The sequence below is a fragment of the Cephus cinctus genome, unplaced genomic scaffold (genome assembly GCF_000341935.2).
Source record: "Cephus cinctus unplaced genomic scaffold, Ccin1 Ccin1_scaffold0839, whole genome shotgun sequence".
Classification (NCBI taxonomy): Eukaryota; Metazoa; Arthropoda; class Insecta; order Hymenoptera; family Cephidae; genus Cephus; species Cephus cinctus.
The window spans coordinates 32048-48113 of record NW_014333427.1 but is presented as its reverse complement, the minus strand read 5'-3'; the positions used below and the strand labels follow the sequence as shown (position 1 = coordinate 48113).

Sequence of the window (16066 nt, the reverse complement as noted above, 5' to 3'; positions counted from 1 at the left end):
AAGAAACCTTAATTCTCAATTCTGGACTGAAGTGTAATCGAAGTGAACTCTCAGCAGGCCTATCGAAATGGCCTGTTCAGAAGACGAAGTCTTTGATGGCACGAGATTGTGATTAATCGTCGTGCATTTTCGAATGCACCGAACGAGTAGCAAACTGAAGTACAATAATTATCAAGGCAAAATTATAATCACGAGTATTATTAAAGGGATACCCGTAACCGTGACTAGCACGATGTATACAGGGTGATTCAGATACGCGTTACATAATTAACTGGTTCCAGATATAAAAAGTTGCATATGTATACAAAACTGATAAATAATGTCGATATACACTATATATAATACAAAAGAAAATTCACCAGCGTAAAAAAAATGCCGAAAATAAAAAATGATTATACAAAAATAACAAAACGACTAAGAAAATTCATATCTAAATTCGCTAATCGTCTATATCTCTATGACAATAGATGCAAAACAGTAAGAATAAAATTGAAGGACGATCCATAACGTCTTTGATATGAATATAAAAAAAGATAATGATAATATTAATCGATCACGATTAACTTCAAATGATCTCAATGTTCGAAAGATCGTTACGGGATCTCCGTAGTGTAATACTGAAACAACGTCTAAGGTAATTTTTGAATCTCGTATATCTTGTCTGGGGTAGAAAAGTCGTGTGCGTAAAGGCTGTTGCGAATGTTATAAAAGAGACGCTGATGGTTCAAAGATAAAAGAAAGGGTATGGAAATATAACGTGAGAGCATATCAGCAGCTAATTAAAAAAAAAAAGACAGCTAAAGAGAAGCAGCAACGCATCTATGTATCTTGATTAATGTCGCAAACAAGGGAGTCTCTTTATAACTCCGTCATTTTGTTCTCTTGGTCGCTTGGAAATACGTGGTATTCGGTTCATCGGCCACTGGCCACATCTCATCGTGGATAAGCTGGTAAGAATCGATTGGTCAGGGTGCGTGGCGTTGCGTGAACCATTACGTTACGCACCTGGGAGACCCGATACGGCACGTGCCAAGCCGGCGAGTTCACGTACCCATTCGAATAGGTCCAACGGTTGTAATCACCACCTGCCAAAATGTATCTCGTCTGTCAAAATGTCACTAGCAGCGATTAGGGAGGCTAAGGGAGTCTGTCGTATCCGATCGTGAAACTTTACTCGGATAGCCCGTTTAGGAGAAACAAATTTTTCTCACGACCGACCCGCGACACGCTGCAATCTCATTTAGACAATAGGTGCATTATGCACGTTTAACATTTTAGTTTATACTCTACGATGTATAATTGACTGAGAATGTCTTTTACATCCGCGCCATCTGGATACTGGACGTATTTCGAATAACTTTAGTGTCGTATTTTTGCAGCGTCGGTAAAACAGATTTTTACAGAAGAAACTCGATGGGAAAGAAGTATTATGTGGATGATCGCGGCACTTGTGTGATTTTAATGGGTTTTCCTCCCTTTGGATTAAAATTTTTTTTTTTTTTTAATAATCTCGATTCGGACACGACAAATGAGAGGTTTGATTTTTTTTTCGGAGGCCGATACACACACATACATCGCGGTCGTACTATATTGGAGCGTTTCTTTTCATCCCTCGTGGATGAACTTATTGCGCGAAATACTTAGGAGCGTCTTTAATTTTTTATCGTTTTTGTTTTAAATTCCCCTTAATTTTTTTTTCACTTTTATTTCGTCGAAGCGTCTCAAGATCATCTCTCTGTACCTTCCTACACTGAAAGAATTTTTCGAGATTCATATACGACTCGTCTTCTAATAAATACCTTGTTCCCTAATCGTAAGTATTTATGACTCTTAATGCGTGTGTATATATATATGATATGTATATCATATATATATAAACCTATATTAAAAATACCGTTAATCATTAATAAGTACAGTATATTCAGTCGTTTGCTAATACTGAAAGAGCGAGAAAAAAACGTAGTTTGTTTCGGGTCCGACCTGACACGACCTCACCTCGAGCCTTCATTGAGATCAACGTTATTTCAATAGCCATTGTCTCTATCTGCTTAATTGTGCATATTAATATTATTTTTTAATCCGCTCGTTCCAAATTACCAGGCTCGAGATTGGCGTTCGCGCGTTATTCAATATGTCTGTACCTAAGTACAAGTCGCACAAGAAGAGTAAGTCTAAATGAATGTGATAAAAAAAGAGAGAAAAAAAAACGAAGACGTGACAAAAATAATATTTACAAAATATTAATTGAAATGAATGAGAGAATAACAGTGCGTAAAACATTGTGCGAATGATTTGGGTCTCACAGGGTATATGGTTATCATTGGATATGACCTAATGATGATTGATATATCCTATTACTTCGCATATTCATGGAACAGGGTTATGTCTTGTGACGATGCACAGATGCAAGAAACAAAGTACGATTGTAGAAAAAAAAAATTAAAATTTGAGATTGGGTGGAGTTGATCATCATCTCTATGACGTATGTGGATGCGTGAGGTGAACATAATCGTTAAGGATTTTCGGCTTTTAGTCTAAACACATGATAGCCTACAGTTTGAGCATGTTATTGAAAATACAGAATGACATTGGTAAAAAAAATTCTTAACTATTTTAACGTTTAATTTTGTCATTTAAATGCACTTTATTATCAAGCAGATCAATTTTGAATTTGAACTAAAATAATGGCAGACATTTTGAGAACTTTCAGCGTACCCCATTTGTCAGTAGAAATTAATTGTCGCGATAGAAACTTCACTTGGTACAATTAGGTACTGTAATATTTTCAGTAAAAATTATGTAAAAATTAAAAAAAATTTCTTTTTAGTAATATTCAGATGATGCTTATGGATTAATATACCAAATTATATGCTCGTGACAGATGTATACTTGGTTATTTTTTTTTCTACTTGTCTCTGTACTTTGAATAGGTTGGAATAGCCGAATCTCCTTAATCGCTAATGACGATAATCGTTCCATAGATGTTGCATGCCACAACGATAATGAAACTAAGGAAGATAACGAGAGAGATACCTTGGTAGAAATTTCATTCAGAGTTCAAATTTCTATCAGAGTAAACGATGAAGTTTGCGATTAACAAAACTCGAAGATGAAAGATCGATACTTAGCACGTCTAGCAGACACGTGTTTCAATCCTAAAACAGCGTTTAACGATACTCTTTCTTTTTTCTTCTTTCAACAGCCTAACAACTAATTTTTCACGTTCCATTCCTTTTCTCGTCGTTCCGCGTTTCTCGAGTGAAATATCCCATTTCCGCGTTCCTTCTGTCAAGGGCTTTGGCTACGCCTCGCGTCCGTGTTCGTTTTTCTTCCACGTTTTATTTCATGACATCGCGCGATTGGAAATTTGAAATTTTTCAAAATTTTTCACTCAAACAAAAATCGCGACGAACATTGACACACGGAGGTAAAATTCCATCGTGACGTCGGCACTCAGCGCCTTATTTTTTCATTTGATTATCCATATGTATACTTTTTTGATAATCCTGTCCCTGTCTAATATGTGTATATTTATATATATATTTATATATATAGATTTATACGTATAATCGTACGAGTACACTACGTTATAATAGGTACCTGTAATGTATGTATGTAATGTGTGCGCGCGAATATTATCATTTAATAAATGCCGCCTTGCAATTACGTGTATTCGTAAAAATGACTTGTTATTACGAACTACCCTTAATTTCAAATGCATATGAGTGGGTGAGTGAGGGTGGGGAGGGAGGGAGGGAAATAGTGAGTTGGAAGAAGGGAGGGGGGGTATATGTCTAGATAACCATTTTAAAAATTGTTAAATACTACAAATCTCCTAATACATTATCGAAACGACTATTAATATTCGTTTGTAAGTAAAAAAGAAAGATACCGAAAAAGGGGGAAATAATATCGCACAGCGAGGTAAATTTTCTTTTTCAACGTTCCTGCGCTTTAATATCCTGTGACGTATTTCATTTTCTTTTTTTTTTTACCTTTATCGTTATCTCAACCCGTTTCTAGGTCTCTATATAACATTTTGGGAATCGACTTTTCTTTTTGAAAATTCTTTCCAATTTAAACGCGCGGTTCGTACCGAGACCGGTCCCCCGAACAAAATTGTAATTTATATCTAGCAGTATATTTTGAAAACTTTTTTAAACGTCCCGCGTCTCGATACACGCATGCGCATTACCTTCGTTCGTCTACCGTGAGAATATTAAACTCTCTGGTAATAAGGTTTTCCTTTCTCTTAAGGATTCTACTACGAGAAATCGAGAACGTGTGGGATAACGCTTTTACGTTTCTGCGTTTGTAAAGATTAGCAAAAAATCGTTTATACCCGAGAATCTCTTAGTTTTAATTACGCAATTTTCGTTCTACGCGAGTATGCCAAAATCACTACTGGATACGTTAATCGCAACTCGATCGCGATATTATGATAATTATATAATATTATTTAATTAATTAAATCTACTCATTCGAAAACTACGTCAATTGAGTCGTTTTACATAATTATTATTATGTATGTATACAACGTGTATCACCTATCTAGACGAGTATTTCGATTGATTTATCATTAATAAATTTAGTGCCAGGAGTTCATTCGCTACGCGCATGCGCATTTAACGATTAGCAGTGAAATGCCATATTCATTCGTTTTATTAAAGTTTTTTTTTTCTTTTTCCTTATTAAGATTAAATCTCTTCCATTCGATTTCTATTCTTTTCTCTCTCATGCGTTCAACCCTCTCCTTGCAGTTATTTCTACCCTCGCACGTATGAATTTCTCCAAATTTCAATGCACGTCGACCATTCAAGTAATGCCCGGGAAATTATTATTTAATTCCAATCTGACTTATTCGATCTCAATACAGCCTGTCGAAATTACCGCTTGTTTACGTATTTCTCGTCTTTTCGTACCTCCTTTATCTTTTGTCTATTTTTTTCTTCACTTTTAACGTCGATCTTCGTATATTAAAAAGTCGTTACAATGGAAACGGTATAAAAACTAGGCACGATACAAGCTGAAATCAATGGGACATTTTCGATGAAAACTTCTCTTTTTTTTTTAATATTTCCTTTTTTTTCATCTCTCACAAAAGGACAACGTAAACAAGAAGTATTTGTCGTCCTATCAATTTATCTCGTCTCACTGGCCGACACGTGTCCACATTTTATTTATTTTTTTTCGTTTATCCAATAAAATTATTCCCCTCTAACTATTGCAATTCCATAATTTCGAACGGAAGAATCCTAGTGAGATCGATATAATACTTGACTTCCTTTGTTAACTTTTTAAAAATCTACTTTGAGCAACGTTCACCCACATTTTCTCTAGAGACATGAACAAAGGACTAGACGGCGAAATTATTCGTTTGCCTGAATTATCCTTCGTGTCGAAACGATTCGGTAACGTAATCAAGAGGCGCCTTTTTTATCAGTTGACATATTTTTAAATTCTTTTTTTTTCCATTAGTAAAGAGCTCGCGCGATGATTGTCATCCTCGTAAACTGAAATCGTATGGCACGATCAAATCGCTCGAATCATTAACGTCCATATAGATAATTATTCCCGTATCCTAATCCTTGATGATCATCATCATAATCGTCATCGTTATCGTCGTCGTAATTCGTAATTAATTTTTTTTTATATAGATATTTAAATATATCATTTATAGTGTACGACTAGAATAATTATTTAACATGACAATTATCAATAAAGCATTGCACAAGTCTTGTTCATCGGTAATACTCCCTCAGCTACGAAATAATACGTAAAGTCTTAATCGTTTATGTAATAGACTTTAATAAGTAATCGCATTAAAATGAAGATTTAGATCTCTCTAAGAACGCGTATAACAAATACTATTATCCCTATTGACTACGTCTAAAAGTATTCTGTCTTTCTCTCTAACCCTCTATCTTATTCCTATCTCATCAATTTGCGCGCAATCAACAATAATCATTAAGTCGGATACCTCGTGCTATCAAGAATTCAATTAGATTCCCTCCTTACAAGTCCTAACCTCGCGCAACTCTAATCGTTATTCATCGCTCGCGACTATCCCAGTTACCCGAACCGTTAATTACTAAATAAACGTATTTAACGTGACAACCGATTTTCACGTTACTCAAAAATACGCGATTCCTAACCGGAGGACAGCATACGGTATTATTAATAGATTAATCCGGAAACGCCATTCCCTTTGTACAACTTGATCATCCTAATCAATTCTAATGCACCGATTGCTTGTGCTATGTACGACACGTGTAAGTCAGTATCAATTCCACGTTACTCTTATGTACGTATATGGAGAGTATGATAATTCTTCAGTGACTAGTCTTCTTGATCAGTGGAATAATTTAAATTTAGTTTAGACGCCTGAATAGGATGCACGTAGAATGACTAGAAAGAAAGAAGAAAAGAAAAAAGATCATCGAATCCTCACTTCCTGTCTAATAGGCGGAGCTAGTGGCGACCTGATCATACGAAGGAACTTCAGCGCCGTTTTTGGCACTGCTCGTTGTTCTTGGAGTCAGACAATTCATCGTCATCGATGTCAACGCTTTGTTCGGTTAGAAGAGGCGGTGGTATGTTAGCCACGTCGAAGCTGGAGTCGGTACTGGAGACAATGTGGTGTCCACCCTTAACCTCGAGGTCAACGACAACACGATGCCGTCGCTTGATATTCTGCTGTCTCTTCCTCCTGAACGCTCTAGGTTCTGGGGTATGTCCAGGACTGTCCATACTGGATGAAGTGTCACCCTCACTCTGAGGACTCCTACTGGAAGAGTATGTCATTGTCTTCGTTCGAATTTGTGCCTTGACTTGCATCGGTGGACTTGACGTGGTGGATTCACCACTGAGACTCGTCGTTGAATAATACGGCGTCGATTTTGCTCTTATCGGTACGATAACAGGCCGCTCTGTAGACCTCGTGCCGTGCCTTTGATCGTAAACCGGTTCCGAGTAGCCGCGCTCGAATCTATTTAATGGCTTCTCTTCGAAACGCTTCTGCAGTTTTGCCTCCAGGGTTTTCTGATCCTCGTAGGAGACCCGATCCTCGTCGTACTCGTATCGGGTCGAGGACGCTAAACTGGCGTAGCGCTCGTGCATGTCCTCGTACGAGTCACCTCTAGTCACCTCCATTCTCACTTGATCACTGCTTGAATACTTCATCGCCGGTACATTATCGTACAGCTGCTCCTCCTCGTCCTCTTCTGGTATCGGTCCGGGTATATCTGGAAGTTCTGTGAATTCAATATGGTTATCGTAGTCCTCGGCATGGAAAGTGATTCGCGGTGGTGATATATCGGCGAATGCTGATTTGTTTGACTGATCTTCGTCGTACTGATGCTTGTCAAATTGACTTTCAACGAACTTACGTGCCTCGTCGAATTCTGCTGCTTCGTCCTCGTCCACCTTCTCCGTCTCTTCCGGTTCGTTGCCTGAATCAAATTGCCGTCCGTCGAACTGAGCTTCGTAATCGAATTGACCCTCGTCCAATATCACGTTTCCGGATTGCTCAAAAACTGGTGGGCTGTCGTTGGTATTGGACTCCCGTTGACACTTTGAATTTGGCCTCATGCTGGTGACACTCTTCTCTGACGTTGTCGTGTCACTTTGACTCTTTTCTGTGCCTACTGCTGAGTAATACTGTTGTGGTATTACGGTTGTGCTGCCTGACCAGTCTGATATGGATGCTCCTAGTTCGGCTAAAGAATTATCATCGGACTTGGTACCAGAATATTGACAGAATTGACGTACGGTATTATTTGAACTTGACCATTCTGACATTGACAGTCCCATCGAAGTGTCCTCGCTATGAGAGGAACCCGTTATGTATGAATTTGATTTTGGCTTCACTGCAATCTTTATTGTACCATCCACTGTCGTTGCTGAAGCGGAACTCTGACCGTCTTCGAGAAGCGTCGAATGAAGATCATCGTGAAGCGTACGATTTTCATCGCTCGAGTCGCTGTCATGATCTACACGTTCCGGAGTATCTGTACTGTCAGTCACCATCACCTTGACAGCTTCTTCCGGTTTTATTTCCATGTAGAAGGTCTCCACGTGACTCACCACTGGGGTATCGAATAAGGGCGAGCTTGGTGGCGATGGCCAATCTTCAGAAGCTTGAAGTTGTAGCTTAGACTTGACTTTGGGAGACCTCGCTTCATCCTCCTGAGTATTTACTATGTCGATGGGTATATCCGGGAGTTCGGATGAAGTTCTACGGTCATCTGATACAGAAGGTAACGCTGTTCCCGATGGGGGATCTGAGGATAGAGAAGGTTGATGATCACTGGACATCAGAGACTCGTCGTCTAGACTCGGTGATCTGGAGCTTGGCTTAAAAGAATCCTCCAGGTCGCTTTTATCTTGTTCCGAAGTTGTTGATCTTTCTGATATCCTGGATAACGTTCTGGATAATGAAAAAGCACAGCCATAATTCGCCAGGATTTCAGGGCCTATTGCGTATCCAAACCCGACTGAGAAATCTGCTAGATCTTCCTGAAAGCTATCTTCGTTCTGTCCATTGCTGTCCTCCGATTGGGATTGTGGTTGATTGTTGTCATCTTGCGGAAGCCATCCTTCCTCCAGACTCGAACTGCCTGAACTCTCCAGTGGGAATGGCTTCCAGGTTGAGCTGAGTTCAACTTTTGGCGCTGGATGAGAACCGCTGCTGCTTTCTTCTTCCATTGAACCTTCTTTACGGGACTCCTTTATCATGGCGATTTCACGACGATCGATTATCGGCTGGATCTGACCGATTCCCAGAGGACGAGCAATGGAGCAGGAACTAGAGTCCGGATCCTCTCTATCCGGGGTCCACGTATTCGTTTCCTCACTTCGTGAACGTTCTGTGCTCAACCTCAATTTCCTATCTATTGACAATCTATTATTATCCAGGACGTCCTTAGCTTCCTTATCGGCAGGTTCATCCTCCGGTAATTCCTCGGCGCCTTCCTCATCCTCTTTCTTCATATCCAGGTACTCCGGAGTAAGCTCGACCTCTACTAAGGTCTTCTCATCCATTTTGTCAGCGCCATAATCCGGTGAACTTAGTTCACTGTCTGCGCCCTGCACCTGCACCTGGGTATCCAGGGCATCCAGAGTGTCTTCGCTTGTATCACCAGAATCCAATCTTTTCTTTTCTTTTATGTCAACGTGAAATGTCTCTTGCAATTCATCTTCCTGGTCACTGCGAGGAATCTCTTCGTCAGAGCATTCTTCAATTGATATTTGAATCGGTGACTTTACCATATCCTGTTTGTTATCCTGATTGAAGTCATCTATCTCAGGTAAGACGACGTTGATTTCACTGGATACCATCACGTTAGGAGGTTCATCCTTATCTGTAGAACTTCTTGAACTCGATTCTAAAAATGTCTCTTTTTTATATGAATTTTGATCAATCGACATTTTTACTTGTCCACCATGTCTCTCGCCATCAGAACTATCAGTTCCACTAGAAAATTCAGACTTTGATCTCCTGTGCCTACTGAAATCCAGGGTACCGACTCTTTCCAATTTACTTGGTCTGGTAGAACGACTAATTTTATCTGACTTCACCTCCGTCGCCTCTTGTTGCGGCTCTGGTTCGGTTCCTGATTCGGCTGAGCTTTGATCGATGAATTTTGTCGTCTCAGGCAATGATTTCGGTTCGCTGATCTCTGTTGAGTCACGCATGAACTGCAATTGAACTTCTTGTTCATAAGGAATTAAATCAGGACACGTGACAATTTCATTACACTCAGTCAACGGCGATTCCAAATACTGTGCTGATGTTTCTGTTACAGATAGAGAATCCGTGCAAAATTCCGGTATGGTCGTGTGATCGGTACTGTCTGATTTGTGATTGGGCGATGCTTCCATTTGTATCGATTGTGGCTTTGATACCTGATTGGCCTCCACATTTTCATCCGATCCATTTTCCTGATCCTCCACTCCCTCACTTACATCTACCGTGTCATCCTTGCTAGAAAATGCATTCGCTGGTGGTAATCTGTGGACAGAAATCACTGGAGCATCTAGGGATTTTGCTCTACGTTGAGCAGTTGGCGACAATGTCACACTTTGCCTCTTTAGAGCACCCATTCCACTTCCTTCTGACAGCCCAAGACGAGCTCTTGCAAAGAGCACAGGACTCTGTCCAGGTTTCCTTAAGACTATTGGGGACTGTGCTAGTTCTTGACCCGATACTGCTTTCCTAGTGTCTTTTTTTCTGTCAGGCTTTGATCGTTTTGGATCAGACGATTGATCAGCATCCGAATCGGACTTCGTTTCCACTTTTGAATCCTTTCTCTTGTCTGTGCTTGATCGCCTTAAGTCACTCGATTGATCCGCATCGGAGTCAGACTTGATCTCTGATCTTGACTCCTCAGGTTTTGGGTCTGCCTTTGTCGGAGTCATTAATTTTGATGACTCAGGCTTGACTGAATTGGTTTTCACTGTCGACTTCACACTGGTTGTTCTCTTTGGTGATATTTTCTCTAGAGAATCCTTCTTTTCTGTACTCCCTAGACTCTTGGAAATTCCTAGGGACTTTGGTCGTGGTTTATCGCTCTTTAAATTTCCAGAACCCTTTATCATGTCGTCGTCGACCGAAGCTGATTTTGCTCTTGGCTTCTTTGATTCTTCCTTTTCTTCCTTTGACGTAGAGAATGACCTGTCAGACAGTTTAGTGACGGACTTTGATCTTCCTTTCTGTACTATGCTCACCTCTGGAGCCACATCGGTGGAGTCTATTATGATTATTTCCTGCGGCATCTCACCCAGTTTCAATTTTGACTTGTCAATCTTTGAACTTGCTGGGGACGTGCGCGATTCCTTCGATCCTGTTTTTTTCAATGGCGGTTTATCGGCCTCCAACGATTTTGATTGCTTCTTAAAATCCTTTTTCGGCTCGGATTTCATCTTCTTCGCTCTCTTTGGCGATATATCTTGTACGAAGTGCTTGTTTTCCACTTCAGGTGATAGTAAAGTGTCTATCGGTGCTTTATCTTCGGCCAATGATAATGATTTTGATCTTAATGGCTCAGCATGCGGTCTCAACATGAATGGTGTAAATTCGGGAACTTTGAGACTATCTAATTCTAAAGCTGGTTTCACTGGTACTTCGTCCAATGGCAGATCTGCTACGGGATCTACGAAGTCATCGTATCCAGTGTCAATGATTTTGGGCCGGGATACTTTCGTAGGTGAATTTTTAGAGATTTCTGTAAATCGCGATTCTATTCTGTCCAAGATACGCTTAGTTTTCTCTGGAATACTAGGTTTTTCTGGTAACTTCGATTTTTCATTAGACTCTTCGGATTTTCCAGGAATATCATTTCGGTTTGATTTATCAGCCTCCGGTGAAGTAGTCATTTCGCTCTTCCTTGAGGACTGTTCTGACAAACCCTGTTTTGCAAGTAAATTTTGTTTCGGTGGCAATGGTGGCTTTTCGGGCACTATAGATTTTTCCAGAACTTCTGCACGCTTCTCGGTAACTCCCTGTTTTACTGGTAACGGCGATTCTTCCTGATCAACATTTTTCACAGGAATTTCAGGCAATGGAATTTTTTCAATACTATCCTGCTTCTCCAGACCGTCCTCAGGAACTTTCAATTTCTCCTTTTCGCGTCTCTCCAGTTCCTGTTTGATCTCCATGCCAACGACATCAGCAAAGTTAATAGCAGCTTTCTCCCTGGAGTGCGTCTTCTCCAAGGTGCCAGGACTCCTGGTTCCAGATTCAGGTTTTCTCTTTTCAATCATAGATATGATTGTCACCCCAGCCTCGTTTGGAGAAAGTTTCGGTGATCTTTTCTCAATCGCTGAAATAATAGTAACACTGGGTTCAACAGGTGACAACAAAGTCTTTTTATCCAAACTAGGAGATTTCGATCTATCAACAAAAGAGGCATCAGATCTGGCCCTTACCAACGAATTAGACTTGTTAGAGCATTTGTCATAGCTCGGAATTTCCCTCGACGGACTCTTATCAATCGGTGAAAAACTAGAAACAATACTATTCTGATCAACAGGTGAGACTTTTGAAGTAGGACTAAGAGTACTTCTCTGCTTATCGGGACTAATCAAAATACTCCTTGGTTTATCAGGACTGATCAGAATACTCCTTGGTCGATCCGGTGACAAAGTTGCCACTGTTTTCTCCGTGGACGCGATTTTAGTTAGGTCCAAGCAGGACACGTCAGTGACAGTCTTCAAAGGCAACTTGGGTAAATCCTTCGGTAAGGCCTTAGCAGTCTTAGAAGTTTTGCCACTATCCGATTCAGATTTTTCATCAGAGGCAGTGCCATTCATGACATGTCTTTTGTGCAAAGTATAAGGAATCTCCACGTTAGACTTTGGAACACTGTCAGAAAAAGGATCCTCGTCCCCAGAGCCAGCAGGTGTCAGATCAATAGACTTCTGATGTGTCAACATATGTCTTTTGCTATTGGATCCTATCCTTTGTCTGGCAGGATTGGGATCGCTCTTAGTTCTCTCAACAGGAGTATGCGCTGGCAATGCAGTGTCATCAAACCCAAGAACAACACCGCCAATGACTTTTGGATCGTATTCAGTGAAGACTGCCTTGATTTTCGAATCCATCTCATTGGGTATTCCAATAACAGTCTCAGTTCTAGATTCCATAAAGAGCCTAGACTGTCTCTCCCGTTCTCTCCGCTCGTCATCCTTTCTCGCTCTCTCCAGGCTCTTCCAATCATCTCTCTCTCGTGGCTTCTCATCAGACTTGCCTCTCTCAGGCTTTGTCTTGCACCTCCTAGTCTCCTTGCTGCAGTCCAATCTCTCGCTGCTACGTCTGACGTCCAAGCTGCCCCTGTCCAACCGCTCCATGCTCCTACGCTCCCACGAATCCAATTTCTCCATGCTTCTCCTCTCGCCGCTCCTACGTCTCTCCTGCACTCTCTCCTTCGAGTCGCGCCGCTCGAGCGAACTTAAGCGCTCAATAGTCCTCGGATCGAAATCAAAAGTTGGTCGCTCTTTGGAATCCAATCGCTCGACGCTCTTACCTCTCGACTCGCGCAACGGCAAATGCTCGAACGGACTTCTGCTGCCAGAATCGAAGCGTTCCAGTGTGTGACGTTGCTCGCAATCGAGACCAGGTCGACCTGGACTCCTGGGGGACCCCCGAGAATCGAGCCTCTCGACGCTGCGCTCTTTGCGTTCCCTCGAGTCGGCACGTCGAGTTACGTTGCCGCAACTTCTCGAGTCCCGCTCAAGACTCTCCATGCTCTTGCGCAACTCGCGCGAGTCCGATCGCTCGATGCTCTTCCCACGGGGATCCGTAGCGCGATTGAGGCTGCTGCGTTCCTTGGCGGAATCGAGCCTCTCGTAACTTCTCTCCCGCGAATTCAATCTCTCGATGCTCCTGCGCAATTCGCGCGAATCTAGACGCTCCATGCTACGTCGCTCGCGCAAATCCAATCTCTCGATCGATCGACGCTCGCGCGAGTCGGCCTTTTCCATTCTACGAATTTCCCGGGAATTCTCCCGCTCCACCCGCTTTCTCTCCTCCCTCTCTATACTCCTGCGCTCCTTCTCCTGCATCTTGCTCAAGAGCTTCTCCATCTTCGCCTCCGTCTCGCGCGTCTTTCTCTCCCGGGACTTGTGACCTCTACCTAGACTACCGGTCTCTACGTAATGTCTTGGCAAATCGTCCTCGAGGCTAGCTATACTCCTGGCCCGCATGGTCCTACCGCGATTATTCTGATCCAGGATGGTCCTCTCGGGATCCAACGGACTGAGGTCATCGTCGATCCTTGACTTCGGACGCATTATACCTTCGTCCCTAAGCACCTCCGAATCTACGTGTGTGATCTTGTACTTGGGCTTGAGATTCTTAATCTCGTTAAGGAGCGTCATCTTCTGTTTCTGTACCTGAATTATCAAAGGGTCCTTACGACTGTTAGAATCCTGATGCGGCAGCAGGCTCTTTCTCTGTTGCTCTATGGAATTCGCGTGTCTGGTCTCGAACTTACGTTCTATCTGCGTATTAGATCTTTGGATCCTAGACTCAGTGACGACGTGATCCGCGTCACCCTTACCAGGGGGGGCTGAGTACCGATCGATGGACTTGGATTTGACGTTCTTAAGATCAGCGAGCACGGATTTGAAGTGTTGCTTATCGGTAGACTTTATCGATCTATGCTTCACGAAGGAGTCTGTCTCCGAGTCCATCTGGAACATCTCGTGCTCGATACCCTCGTCCGAGTTGTCCGAGATGGGCTCGTTATCGTCCCGCGGACTCGAGTACGATTCCGGATACTCAAACTCCTGCTCGCGTTCCAGAAGCTCGTAGGAATCGTGGGACAGGTCGTCGTGGGACAAATCTCCAACTGGTCCGGACTCCTCGTGTCCCGATTCGGTGGACAACGAGGACGTACCTGGATAGGAGCTACTGTAGACCTTCTCCGGCACGGAGTCGTGATCTAACGAGGGTAACTTTGAGCTTGCCGCGCTATACGATCGGTTACTCTCGTCGTAACGCGTCACGGGATTATCGAGTTCGCCCTGGGAGGGCAACTGAAAGGTCTCGAGGAGCGGCTTGCCACCGGCTGGCTTCTCGCTCTTCGGCCTCGCCTTGCCCGAATCCTCGAAGCTAGACGCGTACAGTTCACGGCAGCTTGCCGAACGCTGCCAAGGATGTCGGGGCATGGGTCGCGGTGGTGGGAATTCAGGAGGACTGCTGTTAGAGGGGCTGATACGACCTGTTGATGAAATCCGTTGTTGACTGGTAGCATGGGACTGACGCAGCGCTGGGCCCTGGCTGGGGGTGGCCGGCGAATGGACGTCTATAGAGGTGAGCGTCCGAAAGGACATAGCTGTGTCGTCGCGACGGTGACTCGTCCCTCCCATCGAGACACTCGTCACAGTCGTCGGAGAATCCAGTGTCATCGAGCCGCATGACAGAGATAGAGCCGGCGTTGCCAGTGCTGAAATCGAGTCAGATGCCTCAAGATCATCGTTTCCAATCTAGCCCAGGAGCAACCTCAAGCTCACAAGCGACGAATGGTCCGACGATAAAGCGTCATAAGCCATTTACCAATGTAATCCCACGAGAGTCGAGAGCACTTTGAAATTGGCAGCTCTCCCCTCTTTCTCATTTTTTTTTTCTTTTTTTTTTTTCTAATAAATTTTTCACAATATATCGAATCAAATAAATGTATAAGCATATCCTACTGACGATACATTATACCACTACTCTACGATAGGACAGTTCGTTATAAGAGTGAGATAGTTATACGATACTGACAAAATTAAAGGAAAGAACTTGGAAAGGAGAAGAAATAAAATTAATAGAAAATAAATAAATAAAGCATTTTGTGTGGTGGTTGGTGTCGGTCGTGGTACATACCGGGGTCGCCGAGGGGCAGGAGTGGATGGGCAGAGATGCTGGAGCAGCCCATTGGGAGAGTATCACGATAGCCTGCCCCATCGGAGCCCTGCAATGCCCTACCACCGCTAGTCTGCCGGAACGAATTGGACCTGCGAGCAAGAGAGAGTCAAGTTCAGCATCAGACCTACGCTGCCAAATGACAAGCTCGTCTGGGACATTGGGTTCTTTTTCTCCCATTATCTTTTCACTTCATATAGTTTCTTCTCATTATTTATCTCCTTCACACCTTTCCCTCGTTACGCTTCTTAATTATATTTTTTCTTTTTTTAGAATCTCATTAAATATCTTCTTTGTCCTCCTTGAACCTCCTTTACCTTGTGAAACTTCCATCTGTGTACTATAGTGTAATGTATATAGTATAGACCCGGTGACAATAGAAAAATTATTAAATTTAATTCATTTTCATCAAATATTGTTTAGAGTATGGGTCCACGCTGACACGTGGCATGTGTGCCTAAGTTTATATACTGAATGTGCATCTTTAACGTTACGGATTGCGATTGGGAAATTTTTATTTAAAAATTCTAATTCCTTAGTCCTCTATTGAGATATGTTACTTCAAACAGCTTTTCGTGGTTCTTAATAAATTTAATTGTCTTTTTCTTACGTTTTTCCCGCCTATCTTTATCTCTACGTATGACAGAGCAGCTGAAT

The 16066-nt window shown here is 42.3% G+C and overlaps 1 protein-coding gene across 11 annotated transcripts in view; it reads right to left on the bottom strand.

The window, feature by feature from the left end:
* Positions 1–16066, bottom strand: part of LOC107270827 (FERM, ARHGEF and pleckstrin domain-containing protein 1) — a 33006-nt gene that overhangs the window by 8232 nt on the left and 8708 nt on the right. For 5 of the 11 annotated variants that reach the window (XM_025088123.1, XM_015746165.2, XM_015746166.2 and 2 more), the window contains exons 10-11: positions 15371–15501; positions 14724–14948 (exon numbers count right to left, since the gene is read on the bottom strand). The exons of 1 other annotated variant lie outside the window; for it this stretch is intronic. In XM_025088123.1, coding sequence (XP_024943891.1) covers positions 14724–14948; positions 15371–15501 — 356 coding nt within the window. 5 more of the 11 variants (XM_025088120.1, XM_025088121.1, XM_025088122.1 and 2 more) reach the window with 5 other exon arrangements.